The 25,181-nt window shown below is 40.9% G+C and overlaps 1 protein-coding gene across 1 annotated transcript; it reads left to right on the top strand.

The window, feature by feature from the left end:
• Positions 1 to 6,584: 6,584 nt before the first annotated feature.
• OSGEPL1 (O-sialoglycoprotein endopeptidase like 1) lies at positions 6,585 to 24,659 on the top strand. The gene is made up of 10 exons (XM_089519604.1): positions 6,585 to 6,714; positions 9,056 to 9,141; positions 10,799 to 10,898; positions 11,915 to 12,168; positions 15,437 to 15,824; positions 17,039 to 17,243; positions 17,332 to 17,480; positions 19,818 to 19,948; positions 20,567 to 20,638; positions 22,994 to 24,659. The coding sequence occupies exons 3-10, from the start codon at positions 10,884 to 10,886 to the stop codon at positions 23,073 to 23,075; spliced, it is 1,296 nt and encodes a 431-aa protein (XP_089375730.1). The 5' UTR covers positions 6,585 to 6,714; positions 9,056 to 9,141; positions 10,799 to 10,883; the 3' UTR covers positions 23,076 to 24,659.
• Positions 24,660 to 25,181: the final 522 nt, after the last annotated feature.

Raw genomic sequence — 25,181 nt, forward strand, 5'->3', positions numbered from 1 at the left:
TATAAACTGTATAATGTAAAGACAGTTAAGAAGTCATGTTTCATAATTAACCATTAGAGAATTATTTTCTTTCAAAATCCTTGCAGATTTTGAATGTCTTTTCTTCTTTTTAACAATTGTGGGGCAAAAGCCCACACAAACAAATGTATTAAACTTACTATCATGTTAATTATACAGCTTGTAAGCCACCATTTTTGTGTCATCGAGATTTAATAGCCTGGCAGATTTGATCCATTACATCTTTTTTATTGTTCAGATGAATTTTTTTTTAAAAAAAATAGCCATGCATTTTGGGGCAAGCTCAACTCCAGTTTGTGAAACAGCTGCTCCCATGCCTTTTGTTTAGCTGGAAAAGTATTTATTAAAGAATGCATTAACTTGGAAAGGCTTACTGAAAGCACACAGAAGCATGCAGTACCCGAAACTGAATGTTTGGAAACAGAGTACTCAAAATAAGCATTTTATCACCTTTGAAACTTGTCTCATATAGTGAAAACAACATTAGTATTTCATTTTTAAACAAAGTTCAATTTTGCATATATCAATTAGGATGACCAGGCTAAGCTTCTGAAGAATGTAAATAACATTTTACAAATCAGGGAAGGCAGAATTTCATTGGCTTTACCCCTCATACATCAATTTTTGAAATGCCTTAATATACAAGCAAACAATAATTAGTATATTGTTGCAACAAATCAGGAAAATTAGTAATTTGAAGATTACCTAAAAGCATTTCACCTTGGAAAAGTATATTGCACTAGTGTGTGTGTGTGTTCACTTTGTTTATATATTTTATTTTAATTCTAAAAAGGCAGTGTAAAAGGAAAGAAGAATAGAAAGAATGGGGGGAGTCATTTTTAACATGATTAGTACAGTGACCCTGCTTCCAATTTTTTCCCCCTATGCTGCCATATTCATTCAGTCCTCACATCCAGAAATAAAATATACAACTTCATATGGTTCTAAAGAGCATGTTTGACTTTAACACTGGATAAAGTGTTAATTTTACACCAGGTATATCATTACTAGATACATGCACAAATCTCTTGCAATTTGTATCAGAGATCATGAAATACAAATGCTAGGCATCTTGTATACAGCGTGCCCGCTCCATACGTGGGTGTGCCATATGCGGCTTCCAGTTTACACGGAAGCCGTCCTGCAATTACTGAATGGCGCGTGCACACACCGCCGTGAGCACACGCTCCATTCTGTTGGATGGGGTTTGAGATTACGCTGTATTTGTCTTATACAGGGGTTCCAGAACGGATCCCCACATAAGGCAAAGCTCCACTGTATAGTCTTTTTCTTTAATAGAGGAAGCTGAGAATTCCCCAGGATGCTAAACTTGCACACATACATATGGCTGGATTTTATATAAGAGGATAGTTTAAAAAGAAAGGCCTAAATTGATGCTTGAGTGGCTTACTGTAATTTGGCTTTTGTGTTGTTTTTAAAATCCAGTGAGGTTGCACAGTATTACAAATATACATCCTAAAAGAAGACTGTAATAACAGCCTGAAGCAAGCTAAGTGTAGACCAAGGGAACCATAAAAGTCTGATGCATGATATTTGCTACTAAATTTTTTTAAAAAATTGAAAGGTATCCATTCACCTTCTGCTTAACTTCTGCTAGAGAATCCATAATTTTTGTCAGCTATCTTTTCCACCGACAAACACTTTCAACCTATATACACTTTGGCCCTCCACTTTTGTGGCTTTGATTTTTGCAGATTTGATTAATATGATCTCTCTAGGAATCTCTTAAGTCTTCCAGTGTAACTGCCAGATTTATTTATTTATGTTAATGATAGAGTTGCACTGGAGGACCAAGCAATTCCTAGAGAAAACACTAGGCATTTGTAGGTCCTCCAGTGCAATTCTGTGGCCAGATGTTGCCCACAGGGTTGTGCAGGAGGACCTAGAGATTCCTAGAGCGGTGTCCTCTCAGGTTAAAAAAAAGTTGGTGTTTTGTTTTTTAATTTTCAGTTTTTCCACTTTCCTGGGGGTCCTGTGCCCCTGACCCCAGTGAATGTGGAGGGCCCACTCTATAATGAATCTTTGATTAGAACTAGGGGTGACTTTAGGCTGCAATCTATAAGCATTTACCTATCTTAAGAGCCTTTTAATGATCTGGGTTGGACTAATGTTTTCTTTTTGCTGGCAAGAGGATTCTGGGCAGAGCTCTGTTCAGAATTTTTATGATAATAATAATAATTTGTTTTATTTATATAGCGCTATTCCAAAGATCATAGCGGTGAACAGCAAGTAAGCTAATTGGCAAGTAAGCTAATTTGCCCCCAACAGTCTGGGTACTCATTTTAGCGACCTCCTCGGAAGGATGCAAGCCTGAGTCGAGCTTGGGCCCTTTTGCTGGTCTTGAACTCGCAACCTTGTGGTTTCGAGTGAATGGCTGCAGTACAGGCAGCCATTATGAGGAATTTTTGTTCCAAAACTTCTACAACTCCTTACCACTGACCATGATAGTTGAATGCTGTGAGGTCAAAACATCTGGAAGCCCAAAGGTTCACCAATCCATCCAGATAGAGCAGGCTGCAAACCTGTGTATCTACACTACACACATATAGCCCTTTGATACCACTTTAACTGTAATTGCTCCATCTTTCAGAATCTTGTGGTTTCATGAGGCACTCAGGATTTCTCTTCAAGAACTCTAGTCTACCGCACCAATTTCCAGCAGAGAATTCCGAGCACTTCACTACAAATTGCAGGACCCTACAGGATGGAGCCCTGGCAGCTAATGCGGTGTCAGTTGTTAATAACTGCTGTATAAGCCTGTGGTTTGGTTAACTATAATGCTTTTGCTTTATAGGCTTCTGAATCTTGTTACTTACAAAACATAGTCACAGTTACATAAAACACATGAGGTAATAGTTGTGGGAGTGTAGTCCATGCAAGGACAAAGGAAAGAAGGTTGCCTGTTTTCTGGAGGGAAAAATACAAAAAATGTCCTCTATTCTTGTACTTTGCAGTCTTTAGAGGGAGAATGTTTTCCCTCCTTGCAGAAAACTGCTGTCCCTCAAGGCTAATATAATGGATTAACCCTTGTGCTTTTAGCAAAGATGATACACTGCTGGTAGCTATGTTGACCCATTACTAGAAAATCCAGTAGCAAGAGTACTGCAGTAATAAAATACAGTAGACCCTTGTTATACGCTGGGTCCCCTGTGGATAACAAAATCCATGGGTGCTCAAATCCCATTAAATATAATGACATAGCAAAATGATGTCTCTTATAAAAATAGGAAAATCTAGTTTTGATATTTGAAATTTATACTTTTTTGGAACATTTAAGTCCGTGTATAAAAAATATGTGTATAAGAAGGACCGACTGTACCTTTTTCCTCCTGTTGCTAGACGAACATCTTTTTATTCATGCAGGCTTCTGCCAACAGATTGACTGCTCAGAAAGGAGCTTAATTAAGGACACATTCCCACTATGATTTACTTCAAATTGCAGATCGGGTTAAATGTCCATCATCTCCATTTGTCGCTGGTTTTGATCCGATTCTGATCCGATAGAGTTCCGTGAAAATGGAGTAAATGCAGATAACCTGCTTTCATTTGACAGTACTTTTCAAGAGCTTTTGAGAAGAACCAAATCAACAAGCGTGCTCAACAAGTGGGAACAACCTTCGGATCAGAATCTCATCTCACTAGAGGGATGGACTATGGCATAGGAGTTAACAGGGTTGTCACCCATCCAGCCTTAGGCTGCTTGAAATCCGCCATTTTTTTAGCGCTGCCCTTTACCCACACGTGTGGTGGCTTTTTAATTTTCTGTCTTTACACTGATTGATTCCCTGGCCATGATTGTTTCTCCACTGTAAGAGATTAAATGTATTTTTGTGCTTTTCTTTTGGAAGGGTGTGTGTGCGCGCGTGTTTTAATAATTTTTTAAATTGTAAATGTGATTTCTCGTCGTCCCAAAGAAGCACCAAAATGAGCAAGGGTTTTCCTATCATGGTCATGTGCCTATAAGGCTAAAAAGTGAATGGAAATAAAGAAAGTTGATGGGAGGAGCACCACAAAGTATCCTCATGTAACCGAAATTACGGCTGGATGTGTTGCTGAAATCATGCTTGGCCATGTAACCAATGACTTGGCAATGCGATCAGCTTGACTGGCATTTTTAAAAAGGGTGTGTGTGTGTGGTGCAAATACAAGTGGGGATGACAGTGAGGTTCAAAAAAAATGAATCCAAAAGATCCTGTTTTATAGTGGGAACGACGCCATGGTGGAATCAAATCAACGACTGGATCAAAAGCTCATTGCGAACCGAATTAAATGGTAAATGAGAATGAGCCCTATGTCTAACAGATTTGTATATTTTTACTGATTTGTTTTCAAATTGCTTTTATAGCATTGTGATTTTTTGTAGTTTTCATCTGTACCATTTTTAACATTACTATGAGTCCACTTTAGTCCCAATTCTAGGAGCATATAAGTCAAATACATCTTTAAAACCCTCTTAAGATCAGCTGTCATAAGCGGGTGCGTGTGACAGATCCCTTTACTCAGGCTGACCCTAACACACAAGGCCCTAGGAATCCTGTTGTTCTCCCAGCTCTCCTCTTTTCTGGATTGGATTTCTGGGCATCCAGGTGACTTCCTTCATGCGGCTATGTTTGTCTGTTAGCTTTGTGTTCTGTATGGTAAGCGTGGCCTCCCTTTGATTCAGGGCGAAAGAAGACAGTCTTGAATCAGACTTAACAAAATAACAAGAGAATTAATGGGCTTTATTACTGTATATCCTGTAGAAAATTAAATGCTTTAGCAAATTCCAGTACAGTTAGTTCCACCCATATAATGATAGTCACCCTGAGTTATGTCAGACCTTGCCCTTCAGTGAGGCAACCAGTACACCTCTCAATCTCTGTGCTGTGATTGACTGCCTGGAAGCCAAGTCTGCTAGCACCACCTCCACAGTGGGCAAACCTTTCCACCTCTTATTTCTGCTGCTAGTCACTAATTCCTGTTTTAGGTATCCCTGTTGTTGTTGCTGCTAACGGCCCTCAGGTAGTCAGCCTCGACTCATGGCCATCCTGTGGATGAGACATCTTCAAAAACCCTCTTCCTCCACTGCTCTGCCCAGGTCCTGCAGACTCATGCCCATGTCCTCTCTGCTGATGAGCAAACCAACAAAAGTCCCTAACAACAAAAAACCCAAGATGTAGGAACAAAAAACCAAACTGAAGGGTTCTGCCAAGGAAAATTTACGTGTGTAAAATATAACCGATTGAAATATAACCCACTTCCAATCACCAAAAGACACTACTGTGAAGAAATGAAGGATTCAATAAACCCTCAAGTAGAGAAGCCAGTAAAATTTCTAAAAGGGTATAAATACCCCACTAAAAATGAGCAATAGCAAAGAATAAAGAATAAATATATAAAATATAAGCCAGTAAAGCCAAGTTGAAGGCAGTAGGAAAGTAGGAAGATAGTACTGCAGGTGGATAGACTCCATCAAGGAAGCCACAGCCCTGAGTTTGCAAGACCTTAGCAGCAGGGCTATTAATAATAACTGAAGGTCCCTCATTGGTAGAGTCCCATCAATCCAAGCTGACTCAACAACAATGAGTAACAACAGTTACAAGTAACAAAGATGCCCAGTGGGTTCATGAATTGTTATGGGCCGTCAAGTCGTTTCGACTTATGGCAACCCCGCTAAGGCAGACACAGATAACCTCAGAAGGACAATTTGGAAATCCTTTTATCAGGACCACTGAAAATGATACAAAATAGTGCTTTTAGAACTGTGTTAGGCAGCATCCACACTGGAGAAATAACCCGGTTTGGCACCGCTTTATCTCTTTTCTGGCTCAAGGCTATGGAATTCTGGGAGCTAGAGTTTGTTGTGGGGCCCAGAGCAGAGCTCTGCTCCTCTGAATTGTTTAATTGTATTTTAGGGAGTGCGGGGTGGGATTTGATTGTATTTTTAACATGTAAGCCGCCCTGGTTGTGTTGTACAGAGAGGCGGGGTACAAATAATTTTTAAAATAATTTTATTATTATTAGTCCAGCATAAGGAAGACCTTCTTTCCTCCTTCTCTTTGCTCCCCTCCATCTTCTGAGGGGAGCTTCTAAAGCAGTGGTCCCCAAACTGTGCTCTTTGAGGGATTTTGGACTTCAGCTCCCGGAAGCCTCGGCCACGTTGGCCAATAGATTGGGATTCTGGGAGCTGGAGTCCAAAATCCCTCAAAGAGCACAGTTTGGGGACCACTGATAATAGTACCTCAAACTGTGCCCTTTAAGAGATGTTGGACTTCAGCTCCCAGAAGCCTCAGCCACGTTGGCCAATAGATTGGGATTCTGGGAGCTGGAGTCCAAAATCCCTCAAAGAGCACAGTTTGGGGACCACTGATAATAGTACCTCAAACTGTGCCCTTTAAGAGATGTTGGACTTCAGCTCCCAGAAGCCTCAGCCACGTTGGCCAATAGATTGGGATTCTGGGAGCTGGAGTCCAAAATCCCTTAAGGAGGGCGGGCACAGTTTGGCGACCAATGAATCTAAAGAATTTCCGTATCCGCCAATTCTATTGGTCGGGGTCCAGGTCACGTGGTTTCGAGATCTTCCCAAGCACTGGGGAGAGAGATGGCGAGCGTTCTAATTCGCCATTAATCACGGAACCCCGGAGTTTGGTTGAGAAGACGTATCCAGTTGGGCGGGGGAGGGGCGCCGAGCGCGAGGTAATGCGAACGTTGGGGGGAGGGGCAGGAGAAGAAGAAGAGGAAGCTGTTGGGGCGCGCGAGGGAGGCTGCGCTCGTGCCATTATTATGTCGCGTGCAGCCCCGCATATAACCACGTGACCCCTCCCCTCAGTCAGTGCGGTCCAAAACACACACACTGCAGAAAAAATGCCACTTTGAGACGCTAGGGAATTCTGGGAACTGTAGTTTTGTCGGAGAGCCACAGTAAACTACTATTCCCCTAGCTCTGGGCCAGGGCAGTTAAAGCAGTCTCAAACTGGATTATTTCTGCACAGTGTGGTTTGGACCTGAGTCAGTAGAGCAGGTGCAGCCCAGGGTTATCCTCGCCTCAGAGGAGGACAAGGCACCATGAAATGGAGGACATGGCCAAAGAAAAGCCACCTCCCCCCCAACAACAACATACATAAATAAATATACTGTGAATCCCTGCTTCTGAGGCTGCATCCACACTGCAGAAATAACCCGGTTTGGCAATGGTGGCTCTTCATGAGCCTGGGCATGAATGCCCTTCACCTTCTAGCACTCAGTATCATGGCTAAGGCTGCATCTAAACTCTTGAGGCAAAATTTGACACCTCTTTAACTGCCAAGGTCCAGTGCTATGGCATTCTGGGATCTGTAGTTTGATGTGGTACCACAGCGTTCTGACCAAGGAAGTTAAAGAGATCACAAAACTGTTGTAGTTTATTGTGGCCAAAGAGGTCTCTGACAAAGAAGGCTAAATGTCTCACAAAATGTCAGTTCCCAGAATCCTCTAGCACTGAGCCAGGGCAGATAAAGCGGTCTCAAACTGGATTATTTTTGCAGTGTGCTTTGGACCTATATGTCTATTAATGCAGTATGTAAAGAGATCTTGGAGCACCTTTGAAACTAACTGAAAGAAAGAAGTTGGCAAGGGCAGCATGAGCTTTCCTGGACTTCAGATTACTAATAAATAAATAAACCATATTAAATAAAATCATATTATTACTTCCTCAGATGCTTTTTCTATTAATTCTATTAATGCAGGCTAATAAAGTATTTGCCTCCTTCGATGCAGCATCACTCTGATGGCTTGTGTTCAATTTATGATTAGCAATAATCCTAAAGTCCTGTGCAGATGCTGGACCAAGTGCCTGGCTGCTATAATGGTCTGGATGGGGGACACATACCTTCCAAATGTCCCAGTTTGGCAAGGTCAGTCCTAATTAATTCTCTGCCATCCCACTTTTTTTTAAGCTGTTTTAAAATGTCCCCACTTAAAAATAAAATTAAAATGGGACCAGCTTCAGCTCACCCACCATCTGCAGCCTTTCCTAGGCAGGAATAACCTAGGTCCAAAACATACTGCAGAAATAATCCAATTTGAAACTGTTAATTGTTCAATAAGGTTTTAAGATATTTGAATTATGTTTATAATTTTGAATTGTTTTAATCTGCCTAGATTAATTTTACTTCTATGCTGCCCTGAGAACTCATAATAGAGGTTTCAATATAAATATTTCAATAAATAAATATATGAAAGAAAGTACTGAAATGTACCTAGTTATCAGGCAAACCGCAGTACCCAATGCTTGATGTCACATATACATGCCATAGTAGGCAGCCAAAATATCCATGCTTTGCAAGCCTGTAGCATTGCTTTAGTATTGCTATAGCATTACTCACCAAATATTGGAGTTGAGGTACAAGAGTCTAAACAATGGGTAATGGGAAAAAAACTCAAGAGGTGAGGCCTTTCCGTACAAGCCTATATTCACCTGAGACTAAGCTCCACTGAACTCAGCAGGATTTTGTTTTGAATAGGGTTTACTTCTGAATAGCAGAGGAGGCACAAGCTCACACTGCAAACTGTTGATTTCATAGAAACCAGAACAAAACCTTATTTTGTGTAATCTTGCAGTGATTTGTAAAGCACCTTTTAGGGCAAATTGCCATTCTAAGGTATTGTTATTATTATTATTTGCTATATTTTTCATTTCTCCTAATATAGGTACTCAAGGTGACCAAGGTATATGAAATTTCATAAAAATACATTCATATGATGACTAGATTCTTACATATCTGAACTCCTCATGTATCATGGTTCCTCTTGACTCCTCTGCCTATGCTTATATGTTTATTATTATTATTATTATTATTATTATTATTAGATTTAGGCAGCAAATCTAAGAGTTTGTTTTACATGTTAAAGTTAGATTGTACCTTAAAGTTCTTATCTTCTCTGCTCCAATACAAGAGAAGAGAAATTGATTTGTGCAAGCTTTTATTAACGTGTTTTCAATTATTTAATTTAACTTCACATATATTTTGTTTTGAGCCTGTTTCATTTTCTCACACAGGTGGTTTCTGTTATATCACGTTTTGACTTCATGCTGTTCAGCTTCAAGCCTCTACAGGCTTAGCTAGACCTGTCTAGGAATGTGATGTAAGTGATGTCAAATAAGCAATACATAGTTGTACATAGCAGCGTTTCTCTAAAGGCTGCCAAATATGTGGTGTTAAGCTTCCCTTGTATGGGCATGTACTTCTTGGGTGTGTTACAAGCTTAAGCTAAACCAAAACTACTTAGAGCCTCAAAACCATGGTATCTTTTGAAGTTTGTTTGTGCGTGTGTTTGTGGCATTGCAGAATGCAGGAAGCAATGCTTTGTACACTTCATGTGCACACTGAGATTACTATCATGTATTTGGGGCTGACAAAGAGAAGTGGTACATGAAATTGCCTTCAGAGTCTACATGTTCAGCATTAATAGAGCACAGAAAGGAATGTGGCATTCTCTTTTCTGCCATCGTTTAAGATGCAGAAGAGATAAAAGGCATGTAAAACAAGCTTCCCTCCCTCCCTTGAATAACCTGCTATTTGAGTTATGTTTAATATGTAGCCTACACTTTAGGCTTACTGTATATACTCATGTATAAGTCTAGAAATTTTAGTCAAAAAATTGACCCAACAATCTGGATCGACGTATCCACAGGTCAATGTAAGTACACTGGTGCCTCGGGTTACGAAATTAATTCGTTCCGCCATTCCTTTCGTAACCCGAAAATTTCGTAACCCGAAAGCACTGGAAAGCCTATAGCTGCACTTTGCAGCATTTGAATTTCGCGCCGAAATGAATTTCGTAACCCGAAAAATATTTCGTAACCCGAAACAGTTTTTGCCAATCCAACTTTTTCGTATCCCGGAAATTTCGTAACCCGATCATTTCGTATCCCGAGGCACCAGTGTACTGCACTTTAACTCTTATAAAAAAAGGGACCCATCCCCTGGTAAAAGGCAAGAGCGTAATTTGTCCTGGTAGCATGGACCCTGCTCTGTTCTCTCATCCATCCACCTTTAGTGTGAGTACAAACAGTTATGCCTGATGGGATTTTGGAAGTTCTTTGGCATTGTTTTTCTTTGCTTCATCCTTTAGATCCTTTGTTATTACCTTCAACCTATCCATGAGTCATAGCATAATCCATAATTTTTGGCCCAAAACCTGCCCTCTACTTATACATGAGGTCGACTTAAAGTTGAGTATTTACGATACTTGATTTCAAGCTGCTTTTTTCTCTGAAATCCCCACTTGTCTCTGTGGGAGCTAAAATATTAAATAAAGTAGACAGTCTCCACATTGGGAAACTACATGCTTAGTTAGTAAGAAGGCAATTGAGTCTACAGTGTACACTAGGTATTTCACATAGCAGTAAACATTATAGCAACCCCAAGGTGAACCTATCACTGAGTTTTCATGGCATGATTTGTGCAGGGGGAGGTTGCATTAATTTTTCTCTGAGGCTGAGAGAGTGTGACTTGCCCAAGGTCACCCAGTGGGTTTCCATGGCCAAGCAGGACCCAGTTCTTCAGAGTCCTAGTCCAGTGCTCAGACCACTACACCATGCTAGCCATTCAGAGGTTTCTAGAAGAGGCAGTTTACTTTCTTTGCCAGAGAAAAGGTGATCTGGCAGAGGCACAGAAAGCCTCAAGGCCACATGCAGTCCCGTGGCTACCATTTGCCCACTCCTGGGCTGGGCTAGTGGATATATACCTTGAATACAGTCTATGGTATTAAATTATTATCACTCTTTGTATTATTCCAGATTTTTCTGTTTCTTCATTCATCTATGGCTGTGAAATGTGAAACCTAAGTTGGAAAGGTTTAAAAGAAAACATCATTTCTGCACCATGTTTTGGGTACAGGTAAAAGCTACATTTATTGTCCATATATGTAGGACTACTTTCTTGTGCTTCCAAACACTTTGACAGTTTGGGTTTTTCTCAAAATGTGGTTTTATTGAATTAGAAGAGGATATGTTTTCCTATTAGTTCTTGAATTTTATCAAATTTCCCTTCCAGATTAGTCTGAAGTGTTTTCTAGACTGGATGGTGGAGTTTAGTTTTAGTTTATTGATCTCATGCTGATGATGATCCTGGGTGCAGCAGGAAGCATATAGTTAGCTAGGATATTAACCGAAGCAATGATGGCAGAAGTGGTGGGAAAAGGAAGAGGCTATAATCCAGCAAGCTTCCCCACTCTCCTCCTGGTCCTTCTCCTCCCCCCTCAGGCAGAGGTGGCTGCTCCAAGTGCCCTCCTTGTCCTTCTCTTTTCCTCCAGGAGAGAAAAGATTTGGGAAGAGGAGGAGGAGGAATCAGGGCCTCTAGGTGACATGCCCCCCTCTTGGGTCTCACCCCATCATTTCAGAACCACTGATGTAAACCACGATGAGTTTTGTTTTAAAGCAATTCAGACATGAATTCATGGAACAAGTCACTGCCCTTTAGTCTTAGTTTCCTATCTGCCTCCTATTAGAGAAAGGTAGTACAGTACTACCAATTTACAGGCTACTCCACATGTCACATATATATTGGTTCCAACCACACTGACATAACAATTGTGATAAGAAATCACCTGAGAGATTTCTGCAAGAAACTCCTGCTGAGGGATAGAGAAATACATGGATTCCTGTGTGTACATTGTCTACAACTGTGCAGATAGTTGTTGCCTGCCCTCATCTATATGTTTCCAGTGTAGCTGTGCACATTATGCTCCATAATTGCTGCTGCATTGTATAGTAGCTCCACACCATTCCAGGCATCCTCTTTTCTTTTGCCAACAGGAGATCAGTTTTGTCAGAACTATTTTTCTGTTTAGGGGGAAGCAGAGAGGCTGGACATGGTGGTAACCACAAAAAATTCTAAACTTTGTTTTTGCACAGTTCCTTTCTAGGTATACCTGTCTACAGAAATCTTTAACAGTAAACAGCTTTAAAAGAATAATGTCTATTGAGTATCCTGAATGTTGCTGGATAGATCATGTGAGAAGAATCTCTCTTCACTGCGGGAAAAGGTTTCCTATTAAAATAGTTCTGGGAATAGAAACTAGCTGTGATGATACAGGAGCTGCTGTGGTGGATGAAACTGGCAACATTTTAGGAGAAGCACTACATTCTCAAAATGAGGTTCATTTGAAGTAAGTGAGTTTTACTGTTGGCAAAGATGCTCTTTTCAGGGTTATATAAGTGAAATAAATAGCTATGTTATCAATTATTTATATCAGAGTTTTTAAAATCATTAAAATAAAATAAATGTGCTGGTAGGAAATCCATGTCATTGCAAATTATTGATTAATAATTACCTATAATTATTTTGACTGTATGAGAGATTTGTAGAAAGAATCCTGCAGTAGAAAATACTTGGTAACAACTTAATGCAATAAAAGCAGGGTCAGAAAAATCAATTAGTAGCCTAATCTATACTATTCTTGTAAAATCCTGAAAAAGCAATATAGAATACCTGTCTTAAAATGTATCATCTGAAAGTTTGTACAGTTCAGTTTTGGATTTCCTTTACTGAGAAAGAGTTCAGCAATATCTGACCTATTATTTTTTTAGAAGCTCTCTGGCATACTTTTACTACACCAGAAGCTGAAAGCTGAAAAGAGACCTCTGATTTTTACTAATAAATGTGTCATATTATACCCCTTCTCTCTGACTGATGTATAGAAGTCTAAGACTGTCTCCAGCTTTACAGGTTAAAATCGGAGCTTTAATTGGGCATGAAAGTTAATAGTTAAAACTGAAGTGCCAGCTGCATCAGTTTCTTGAGAGATCAAGTCTTTATGTGACAGATGCCTTGATTACATCCCATTTGGATTGCTGTAATGTACTCTACATAGAGCTGCCTTTGGAAACATATCCAAAATACTGTGGCCAGGTTGCTAACTTGGCCAAGTTATAGGGACCATATAAACCCCCTACTGAAATAGCTCTACCAGCTGCTGATCCTTTTGAGGGCAGAATTCAAAGTGCTGTGCTTTAAAGCCCTACATGGCTTGGGTGCAGGCTATTTGAAAAACCTCTCTCTGGCCCGAAATACATGGGCAAAATAAAGTGGCTTCCAGCTGCTTTGGGGGTGTGACATTCAGATGGCGCATGCCCCCAAAGCAGCGAGATGCTGCTCCAGCACCGTGTTAGGATGTAATCCAGCTCCTGGCACCGCCATTTTGGAACCACAGCACCAACCCGCTTTGGAGCGGGCTATGCAGTTATTGTGGTCCAGCCTGATCACGTCTGAAGCAGTCTCTGGCCACTCTTTACCAACCATGTGCTTTGGTCCTCTGTATAAGTCTTGCTGTGCATTAAAATCTTTGGTGGAAGGCTTTCCCACCATCCCAGGCACAGCTGGTGAGGACATGAGAGTCTCAGTGGCTGCTCCCAGGTTGCTGGTCTCTCTTGCCTGGGAGATCTGGTTGACAAGTCCCTGCTGTCTTTTAACTGGCAGATAAATTCCTTTTTATTTAAGGAGTCATTTGGGTTGTAATATGTTGTGGCAGGCAGAGTTTTTACTGTGGGTGTTGTTTCTATTTTTATCATGTTTTACATGTGTTTTTAAAACTGCTTGTATTAACTTGTATTTTTAACTTGTGTTTTTGAAACAGAAGTTTAGTTTAATTGAGTTTTAACTTTGTATTAAGAGCTTTTTTGTTGTATTGTGTTTTTCAAAAGGTTATACGCTGCCTTGGATCCCATGTTAGGAGAAAAGTGGAACTTAAATTAAATAAATAGGTAGTACATTTGTTGCCAGAAGATGGATGGTCTCATATTGTTTTTTTTTTTTGTTTTTTGTTTTATATACCGCTATTCCAAAGATCATAGCGGTGAACAGCAAGTAAGCTAATTAGCAAGTAAGCTAATTTGCCCCCAACAGTCTGGGTACTCATTTTAGCGACCTCAGAAGGATGCAAGCCTGAGTCGAGCTTGGGCCCTTTTGCTGGTCTTGAACTCGCAACCTTGTGGTTTTGAGTGAATGGCTGCAGTACAGGCATTTAACCACTGCGCCACCAGTACCACTTGTACCACTTGGAGCTTCTGAGCTCTGGAAGAGTAGCCACAGTAAAGTGCCTTTTGATAATCAACCCTCCAGATGATCATCATAGATAATACTTATAAAGGCCCTGGTTTCTATCGGAGAACCAGCTAAAAATCTGGCCTGGCAGCAATGCTGAGTCAAGCGCTATGTTAACTGGGCAGTTTTGTGGGATGTCATTAAAAAAAATAACTTTTCTAAGTTCTGATCAAAAACATGCCACTAAAAGTAGCACACAAGTCATTCCATAAGTGGGAACACATGGCACTAGGCTCACATTGCACACACCATTAATGCTATATAAGAAGTGGGGATTTATATGAAAATTGTCTAACAATATGAAAATATTCAGTTGCATTTAAAAGTTACTAATTTTATTTTACTCTTTTTACTTTCCTAAAAAATGGGATGCAAGGTAGGCATAACACTTTGCAAGCCAAACATATAAAATAAGCAGTATGCATATTTCAGTGCAACATTTCAGTGAGATAAACAATAAAACCTTCAAAGAAAATCTTAAAGTGTATGTCTTTTCCAACTCTATGATTCTATGGTTCTGTGCTCAACCTTTTAAAAGGTCTCCAGTCAGAGACACTTTTTTATAACAGAAAAACCAACAAAAATGCTTCACTTCCAGAGAGCTTACCTGCATCCATGACTAGGCTAAGTAAACACTTAAGAACAAAATACAATTGCTAGTCCCAATCAGAGTAGACCCACTGAATCATTTGCTGCATGGCAAGTCAAGTGAAATTCCATGATTCCATGGGTTTCCTGTAGTTAAGACTAGCCATCTGCTATAGACCTAAGCATAGGTCTTTATCCAGGAAGAATGAAAAGAAAGAGTTGGGTGCCATCAGCATTTCCAACAGATATTTTTACTCAATGTTCTTCTGTACATATTTAATACACTGAAGTGTCCACAGAGCATGGTCTAAAGTGATAAAGAAGATTCACTCAGCACTGTTCTTTGAGATATCCTTAACAGGTAAGGGCAGAGTTCAGATTTGTAAGAACCACTAGTTCTCAGTCACAACATTAATAGGCTACAACAGTTAGCAGCTTTTATAGCATCAAAAGCTGTTTAAAAAAAACAAACAACCTGATAAGGCATAAGAAATACAATAATCAACTTTGCCTTCTAAAGATATATCTTTGTTTGCTAATCTCATTGCTAGAACTTGTTTGGAAACCCCAAAAAATCATGGGGGAGGGAGGACTCACTGACTTAGTAGATTTTGCAAACAACTGTGTAAGAGAGGTTAGAGAAAAAGGGAATGACAAGCCAGAATATAAACATCTACATTTGCTTTTTTTAGTGGGGCCAACTGATTTAATGTGTATGTTATGTACATGTTTGTTTTTTTAATTAGGACAGGTGGAATTATTCCTCCAGTAGCACGACAGCTTCACCAAGAAAACATTGAGAGGATAGTACAACAAGCACTCTCTATCAGTGGACTTTGTATGGATGAGCTCTCAGCTGTTGCAACAACTGTAAAACCAGGACTTGCTTTAAGCCTTGGAGTTGGGTTGGACTATAGTCTGGAACTGGTGGAGAAATACAAGAAGCCTTTCATCCCTATCCATCATATGGAGGCACATGCGCTGACTGTTAGGCTGACCAACCACATAGAGTTTCCATTCCTAGTACTTTTGCTCTCTGGTGGTCATTGTATATTGGCTGTAGCACAAGGAGTTTCAGATTTTCTTCTCCTTGGACAGACTTTGGACATTGCACCAGGAGACATGCTGGATAAGGTAATTCTGTTAACATAGGCCAATATTTCCAGAATACTAATCTGTATTAATTATAACTTGAGTACTCTCTATCAAAATTTTCCTTTCATGAAAGGTTTTACGTAATTACAACTGGAGTACTCTCTATCAAAGTTTTCCTTTTAGGAAATGTTTGTGAAACTATTTCCTCCAGATACATGAGATTTTTGTTGAGCTACATGGTGGCTTTACCAAGTTAATCAGATAAGGGATGAACATTATAACTGTCATATCAGAGCTTGGAGATTCAGCAAACCTTCTCCCACAAGGTCCCAGATATCTCTGAGGAAAGCTAAGTGGAAGAGGGATTCTTTTTCTCTTTCCTGATGCCTGCTGCTACATGGTGGGCCATAATAATGAATTGATTCTAGTTATTCCACACTCAGCAGTGGTTTCTGTAATACAGAGTGTGCCAAAACTCCATTGTATTAATCAACAAGGCTACTGGGCAAGCAAAATGTGAGGACAAGTTTTCTTCTCCAGCCCAGGCCTTATGCCTTCCACACCTCAAGCCAGCAACTTGGATGACAAGCTGAAGCTCAGAAGAGACAGCTGGACCCCCACTTTCATAATTCTTTTACTAATAATGACTTGTGTTTTTTCAGCATTTCTATCTTGAATCAAACATAAAAATAAGAGAACTTTTGGCCATCTATAAGTTAATGAATGATACTCTCATTATGCCTCATCATTGGCTATCAGCCAGAACAGTCCCGTGCACTGTTAACAGCTATGTTGGCTAAACAAAGCTTTTTTTTAATCAGCAATAGAAAAGAAGATTGCACACCAGGTCACACATGTCTCATCTGTTGTTGTGGGCCTTCAAGTCACTTCCAATGTATGGTGTCTCTAAGGGGTTTTCTTGTCAAGATTTGTTCAGAGGCAGTTCACGATGAGAGCGTGATTTGCTTAAGATGACCCAGTGAGGTTCTATGGCTGACTGGATTCAAACCATGGTCTCTAGTCATAGTCCAACACTCAAATCGGTACACCACACTGGCTGTCATGTCATCTAGCAAATAAAAAGTTACATTAAGAGATTTCTGTAGGAGAGTTCTTGATTATTATTTTAAAAAATTCTTATTGTGCCATAGTATGAATTTCTTTAAGGTACCTTTGCTAATTATCACTTTGATTGGCTTAAAAACAGAACATTTATTTTATTTCTGGTTTTCTTTCCTTTTTAAAAAAAAAAGGTAGCCAGAAGACTTTCTTTACAAAAGCACCCGGATTGCTCTGGTTTGAGTGGTGGGAAAGCAGTGGAAAAGATGGCCAAGCAGGGAAATGGGCTACATTATGAATTCAAAGTCCCCATGGAGCGACATTCTGATTGTAACTTCTCCTTTGCTGGACTTCAGAGCCAAATCACTAGAATGATTGAACAGAAAGAAAAGACAGAAGGTATTATCCTGAACAGTTCTGGTTCAAATAATGTGTGTAATCTGTGGTACGTATGCTTGGAAAATCCTCTTAATCATAATTTCTGCAGGCCTTCAGGAAGGTCAGCTACTGTCCTGTGTCTCAGATCTTGCTGCCGCAGTCCAGTGTGCGGTGACTGCTCACATTGCTAAGCGAACACACCGGGCCCTCCTCTTCTGCAGAAATAAGGGTATCCTGCCACAAAAGCAAGCAACTTTGGTAAACATGTATTTTCCTAGTATGTGTGTGCATGTGCTGCCTATTTAGATTGGTATTCTGTTGAATATTTATGATGTTGCAAGCCATACTTATCAGATCATAAATACATGAAGTCTGCATTTATGGTCATTGTACCACTGCAACGAATAAGAATGCCCCCCAACACCTGCCTTAGAAGCCAGGCAGCTGCACCAATGTAAGGATTTCCAAAGCACTGGCACTGCTTCCTTCCCAGCAGTGAGGTGCTCTGTGACAAACAGTTTTGACAGGACCCAGTTTTGTGGTTGCCTGGCTTCTAAGGTGGTTTTAGAGGGGTCACATTGGGAGGGGTAGCTATGACAACAAAACTCTGTCATCCAAGCTTTGTCTCCTGATGCAAGATCTTGGGCTTAATTTATTTCAGTTACAATTATGTCATTTGAAGCCATGCCCCCCCCCCCCCCCCATTATTTGTACTTTCAGATTCAGAAATTGCTGATTGGGTTGCAGACAGATAGTACCAGACTTTGCTAATTCATATGAGAGAAATAAAATGCACTGAATCTGAGAATCCAAGTCTGTGCACTCATTTGGATAATATCAAAGTGTAGGGGGACAACCTGCTTTCCCTTCTTTGGGTCAACTTTTCTTTCACTTGTTGGAGACAGTGACTTATCCTCCTAGCTGTCACTGCCAGAGTCATAACCCAGGATTCTAGAAAATCCTATTCATTTCCTCTTGGTTGTTCTCTTTGGTGCAACAAAACAAATCAGGAATGATTTGAGTAGCATGTCATCCATACTGGTTTTCCTAGTTGTTGCTTCTTTTACAAGTCAAGATTGCAAATTAGCAGTGATGTAGACTCAAGTTGATTGAATCGGACTCAAGTTGCTTCAGTAACTCAACTTGGCAGTAAATGACACACTGACGCATGTTGCTGTTCCCCTCCAACAAACATGCACCACTTCTTCTTTTTTTTTTTTTTTTCTGTTAAAGTTAGCTCCCAGACTTGAGACTTGGCAGTAGAAACTTGACTTGAGACTTGGACTAAAAGACTTGAATACATAACTGCCAACTAGGGATAGTTATCTCTTATTTGTACAACCTGTCTAACCTTTCCAGGTTGTACTAGTGCAGTGTAGTTTGGGGCACCTCATTTTGGATCCAACCCAAGTAGTGCTGCCTTCATTTTAAATGTATTTCTGATGCAAGAGCCAGAATGGTGTAGTGGTTTGAGCTTTGGACTACGATTCTGGAGAGCAAGGTTCAATTCCCCCCTCAGCCATGGAAACCCCACTAGCTGACTGTAGGCGAGTCACACACCCTGTCTGCCCCAGAAAACCCTGTGATAGGGTCACCATAAATTGGAAATGACTTTAAGTCATTCAACAAGAGCAAAAACATTTTTGATGTATCTACAACTCAATTTACTAGAGAAGTCAGAATGTAAAAACTATTTTAAAGGAGTTGTTTTAATCTGTTTTTCAATTTTTATTGGTATATTTGAACAAAAACAACATTTAGAGAAGCAGCCAAAATATTACTGGCAGAGTGATAAACGGCTGACAAATCCACTCTTAATGGATGTAGAAAAAGAAAGATCAGATTGGCCTTAATTGCAAGTCTGAAATTTTAAGGTTGGAAAGTTGGAACAAATTTGATTAGAATAACAAAATTCATGCCTTTGCCTTAAAATGAACATTATAGCAGTTTGAGATTAGATAAATTAGCCCAGATGGAAGCAAAATATAAAAATTTCCCCAAACGTCCAGTACTAAGCCAGAGTACTGATTTAGCATCATTTACATTATTACACAAAAGTAACTTTGACTGAGATCCATTGAGCCCATTCGAAAAGCATAAGTCTCTGCTAGCGTATACCATATTTGCTGTTGTCCAGCAGTGGAAGCTGATCCTTTTTCCTTTTTTCCCCAAGATGTGCAACAGGTCAGCTTTGGGGAGCAAGGGGCATTGAACAAGGAGGTACAGGATACCCCTTCTGCAGCACCAAAACGTATCCAGGGGTTACACATGTGTATGATGTAGCTTTACTCTTTTTCTTTGTATCACAATTAGAATCCAGCTGATTCTGAAATCATCCTTGTATAGGTGTGTACAAAATGCAGCTCTCCAGATGTTGTTAGACTGCAGCTGCCAGCATCCCTCACCACTGGCTGTCCTGCATAGGACTGCTGGGAAATGCAGACCAGCAACATCTGGAGCTCTGCATAATTCCTGCCTCTTTCCTTGTGTAATCATGCCCCACCACCATCACCACCACCTTTATTGTGAGTAGTAAGAGGAAGCTCTTCAACTGATATTATTAAGAGATCCTCTGACTTTTGACACTGTTTTCAGGTGGCTTCAGGAGGTGTTGCAAGTAACCAGTATATTCGCAAAGCTCTACAGATTGTAGGAAATGCCACTGATGCCACCTTGATATGTCCAGCTCCAAGGCTCTGCACTGACAATGGCGTTATGATTGCATGGTAAGGAAGAATATTTGCTTCTCAATGTGCTACGCAATTATGGAGCAACATGGTTAATCTGAAAGCTCTTATGTTGGTTGCAGTGTCGGAAACTGCATATTACCTATGTGCGTGATACACATTTATTTTGCAGTGTCCATATGTCAACAGTGTGAACTTGACATCATCAGAGATGAACTGTGCTGCATGCAGTTTCCTGCATGACCTTGCCTTTTCCAAACTGGTGCCCTCGAGATGTGTTTGTTTTACGAGCACTACCATCTCCAGCCAGTAAGGATGATGGGATTTAAATCATCTAGAGAACACCAAGTTGAGGAAGGCTTGCCTGTGCAGTTCAGCATGTGTGAAGTGGCCCTGTGACATCATTCTTTTGCAGAAAGAAAAGTGCCTATTGCTTTTCAGTGAAAAACGAAGGGTCATTTCACATGCACTATGCACTATTTCCAGTTGAAGGTTCATGAACAAGCAAGAAGAATCTCTTGAGCAAAACTTCAAGAGACTCTCAGCAAGCTTGGCTAAAAGTTCTCTCCAAGTTATATCTGTACAAGGCTCAGAGTAATGTGAGAAAGAAATGAAATAGTTCATTGTAGATATTTTACTTAAATGTTCTCTCTTTAGGAATGGCGTTGAAAGGCTTTCTGCAGGATTGGGTATTTTATATAACACAGAAGGCGTAAGATATGAACCAAAGTAAGTTGTAAAAAATACTTTTATCAGTGTTGCCCTCGGTTTTATCAGCTGTTGTCTCCATGTAGTGTCATGCAAGAGTATTCCTCCCCCTTTCTCTTACTTCCCCCTCCCCTTTCTATAACCCCTGTATACATCTGGGATTTGGGATGAGCTTCCACCCCTCCATACAAAATCTGGGAAATGCAGGACTGTTCACAATTGGTGATAACATGTCACTGGACACTTGTAGTGTGTGTGTGTGTGTGTGTGTGTGTGTGTTTAAATCACAATCTAAAGAGAAAATGGAGAATTCTTCTATATAGACTTTTCTCTCCCCCCCCCCCCCCATCTTCCCAGCTGTACCTTGTCATCTGCTTTTAAAAAAATAGTTACAGTTCTAAGCTTGGGGCAAAATATAGACTCTGTTATTTTTCTAAGAAGCAAATTTATATTGGTAGACAGTGGGACCTTGTTATTTGCTGGGGTTTGGTTCCAGGATCCCACATGATAACAAAATCTGTGGATGCTCAAGTACCAAATATATATATATATATATATATATATATATATATATATATATATACATACACACACACACACACACACACACACACACACACCATATATAAAATATAATGGCAGAATAAAATGGTGTACTTATATAAAATGGAAAATCAAGGTTTGCTATTTGGAATTCATACCTTTTAAAAATATTTTCAAGCCATGGATGCTTGAATCCATAGATAAGAAGAGGTGACTGTATGTCAATGTCTTTTCCTGGGCTCTTAGCCTTGTATCTGACTTTTTGACTCCCAAATAGGCAGTTGTTTGCTGTGACTGGGTTTATGGATTCTGATTCAAAACTGAAGATGGCCAACTGAATTTTTCATTTAAGCCAATTCAGGAAAAATATGCTTGAACTGTTTTGATATAGCTGTGACTTCATTTCATGAGCTTTAGTGGGCTTGCAAACTGAGTGACTCAGGGCTCTGGAATCATTACAATATGGCAGTTTCCCCACAAGAACTGCATCACTTCTGACTGGCAGGAAGCGACTATATATTTATATCTTCCACTTCTCAGTAACTCAACACTGAGGGGGGCCTAACTTACACGTTCTGTATATAATAAGATGCGTGTGATTCCCATTATTTCACATGCCTTTTTATGAACTTTGGGGCAAGAATATGAAATCCAGACTAGATGAATCCCTACTCTTTTCTATATTAACTGTAAAAATTAAAATGAAGAAAGAAGTGTTAGCGCTACAGCAGAACAATGCACTATTTTACAACAGCTGGTTGAATAAATGAAGTTCTCTGTTTTAAAACAAACTAGGGATTAGGTGCTGCCAATTTAAGAAAAAAAAAAGAATTTAATTAAAGCTGAGAAGATGATCTTGGGAACATTCTCTAATTTCAAAACTAATTCCACAGGATTTTTGTCATGTATTACTAGTCTTTTAAACACATGTGAATGCCTAAATCTACAGGAATTTTACTCATGTGTTATTAGCAATTTAAATATATAAGTGAATGACTAGTTTGCAATCCCTTTAGGGGCAGGAGAGACCCTTTCCCACTAAGCAACCAAAGAATTTGCCTCTCTCTCTCCCTCTGTCTCTTTGGATTCCTTCTTAGACAAATAACTGTATGAAGGCATAGACCATGAAAATGTATTACCGGCTGTAATATCGACTGACCATTTTCCACATGGTTGAATGTGCCAGGGGAAACATGCTAACTAATTTATTCTGTCTATGCTGTTGTTCAGAGCCTTATAAATCTCTTTGGTGGGAACATTCCCTTCTCATGGGATAATCAGGCACCAAGAAAAAAGAATGACCTGTTGAAAACTTTGAAATGGGGAATTAGTCTTGGAAGTAATGGAACCAGGACCAAAAAGAAGAAATACTTTGAAACACATGTTATTTCTTTTTTTGAAAAATAAACCAATTCACATTGCTATACACAGATGCCATAATTACTGGGGGGAAATTGAAGACTCCGAGGCAAAGCATTAAGAGACTTAAAAATAGTAGTTTAAATTCCATGCACAGAAAAAGGCAATACTTACTACAGAATAAGAAAATCAAAATAGTTCTTCTTGAAATTAGGGGTATAGTGTGATGATACTAAAATATAGCTTTCTAGCATTGAATATGCTAGCTAAATTCTTACTGGATTAAAGAATGATAAGAGATACTGGGTAATTACATAGTAGTTTTCATTGCTTATGCAGAACTTGCAGAAACCAACATATATGCGCTGATAATGTCAGCTATTGATGTGCGTGTCCTGCCACTTACAGTATAATGTAACTATAAAGGCTTGTACATTAAAAAAAATTTTTTTTTTTTTTACTGGCACTTCTTAGAGCGCCTCTGGGAACTGACATCTCAGATCAAGTCAAAGAAGCATCCATCAGAGTGCCAGCACTAGATCTCCCAGTATTCTGAAATATTTGTGAAAAGTGAAAGCTTTCACCATCAAACTTCCTACCAGTTGCCTTCAGTCTTGCAACTTCTCAAATACACTGTGTAATTGTTGGGGTATTTCGTGCTGTCCTAGAGGCCTTTTTTGGATCTGACAATGAAAAACTCAAACAGCACATACATTTCTAATAACTATAAATAAGGAAGTCACTTCTAAATGTTTTATCCTGTTTTGTAAATGTGTGTATGCAGTCCTTTGATTAAATGAATAACAAGTCTGGCTTTTTCCAAGGAAACTATGTGTAAAAGCAGTACTTGGGGTAAGTCCTTTGCCCCATTTGTATAATTGAATGCAGTTGCTTGATTCAACTTGTGAAATGCAAAGTTTCAAATATTAAAGTTAATTGATCATTTTTGAGCTAATTAATAATTGGAAGAAATAAAGCCCTCCCTTCAGCCACCATCTTGGGGGGAGAGAGGCAGGCAAGCTCCAACTGCCTGCCTGAAGAAGAAAAGCCCTCCCTTCAGCCACCATCTTGGGGGGAGAGAGGCAGGCAAGCTCCAACTGCCTGCCTGAAGAAGAAAAGCCCTCCCTTCAGCCATCATCTTGGGGGGAGAGAGGCAGGCTAGCTCCAACTGCCTGCCTGAAGAAATAAAGCCCTCCCTTCAGCCACCATCTTGGGGGGAGAGAGGCAGGCAAGCTCCAACTGCCTGCCTGAAGAAATAAAGCCCTCCCTTCAGCCACCATCTTGGGGGGAGAGAGGCAGGCAAGCTCCAACTGCCTGCCTGAAGAAATAAAGCCCTCCCTTCAGCCACCATCTTGGGGGGAGAGAGGCAGGCAAGCTCCAACTGCCTGCCTGAAGAAATAAAGCCCTCCCTTCAGCCACCATCTTGGGGGGAGAGAGGCAGGCAAGCTCCAACTGCCTGCCTGAAGAAGAAAATCCCTCCCTTCAGCCACCATCTTGGGGGGAGAGAGGCAGGCAAGCTCCAACTGCCTGCCTGAAGAAATAAAGCCCTCCCTTCAGCCAACATCTTGGGGGGGAGAGAGGCAGGCAAGCTCCAACTGCCTGCCTGAAGAAATAAAGCCCTCCCTTCAGCCACCATCTTGGGGGGAGAGAGGCAGGCAAGCTCCAACTGCCTGCCTGAAGAAGAAAAGCCCTCCCTTCAGCCACCATCTTGGGGGGAGAGAGGCAGGCAAGCTCCAACTGCCTGCCTGAAGAAGAAAAGCCCTCCCTTCAGCCATCATCTTGGGGGGAGAGAGGCAGGCTAGCTCCAACTGCCTGCCTGAAGAAATAAAGCCCTCCCTTCAGCCACCATCTTGGGGGGAAGAGAGGCAGGCAAGCTCCAACTGCCTGCCTGAAGAAATAAAGCCCTCCCTTCAGCCACCATCTTGGGGGGAGAGAGGCAGGCAAGCCCCAACTGCCTGCCTGAAGAAATAAAGCCCTCCCTTCAGCCACCATCTTGGGGGGAGAGAGGCAGGCAAGCTCCAACTGCCTGCCTGAAGAAATAAAGCCCTCCCTTCAGCCACCATCTTGGGGGGGAGAGAGGCAGGCAAGCTCCAACTGCCTGCCTGAAGAAATAAAGCCCTCCCTTCAGCCACCATCTTGGGGGGAGAGAGGCAGGCAAGCCTGCCTGAAGAAATAAAGCCCTCCCTTCAGCCACCATCTTGGGGGGAGAGAGGCAGGCAAGCTCCAACTGTCTGCCTGAAGAAATAAAGCCCTCCCTTCAGCCACCATCTTGGGGGGGAGAGAGGCAGGCAAGCTCCAACTGCCTGCCTGAAGAAATAAAACCCTCCCTTCAGCCACCATCTTGGGGGGAGAGAGGCAGGCAAGCTCCAACTGCCTGCCTGAAGAAATAAACCCCTCCCTTCAGCCACCATCTTGGGGGGGAGAGAGGCAGGCAAGCTCCAACTGCCTGCCTGAAGAAATAAAGCCCTCCCTTCAGCCACCATCTTGGGGGGAGAGAGGCAGGCAAGCTCCAACTGCCTGCCTGAAGAAGAAAAGCCCTCCCTTCAGCCACCATCTTGGGGGGAGAGAGGCAGGCAAGCTCCAACTGCCTGCCTGAAGAAGAAAAGCCCTCCCTTCAGCCATCATCTTGGGGGGAGAGAGGCAGGCTAGCTCCAACTGCCTG

This window comes from Sceloporus occidentalis, unplaced genomic scaffold (genome assembly GCF_023333645.1).
Source record: "Sceloporus occidentalis isolate IW3139 unplaced genomic scaffold, rSceOcc1.0.p SCAF_4, whole genome shotgun sequence".
Lineage (NCBI taxonomy): Eukaryota > Metazoa > Chordata > Lepidosauria > Squamata > Phrynosomatidae > Sceloporus > Sceloporus occidentalis.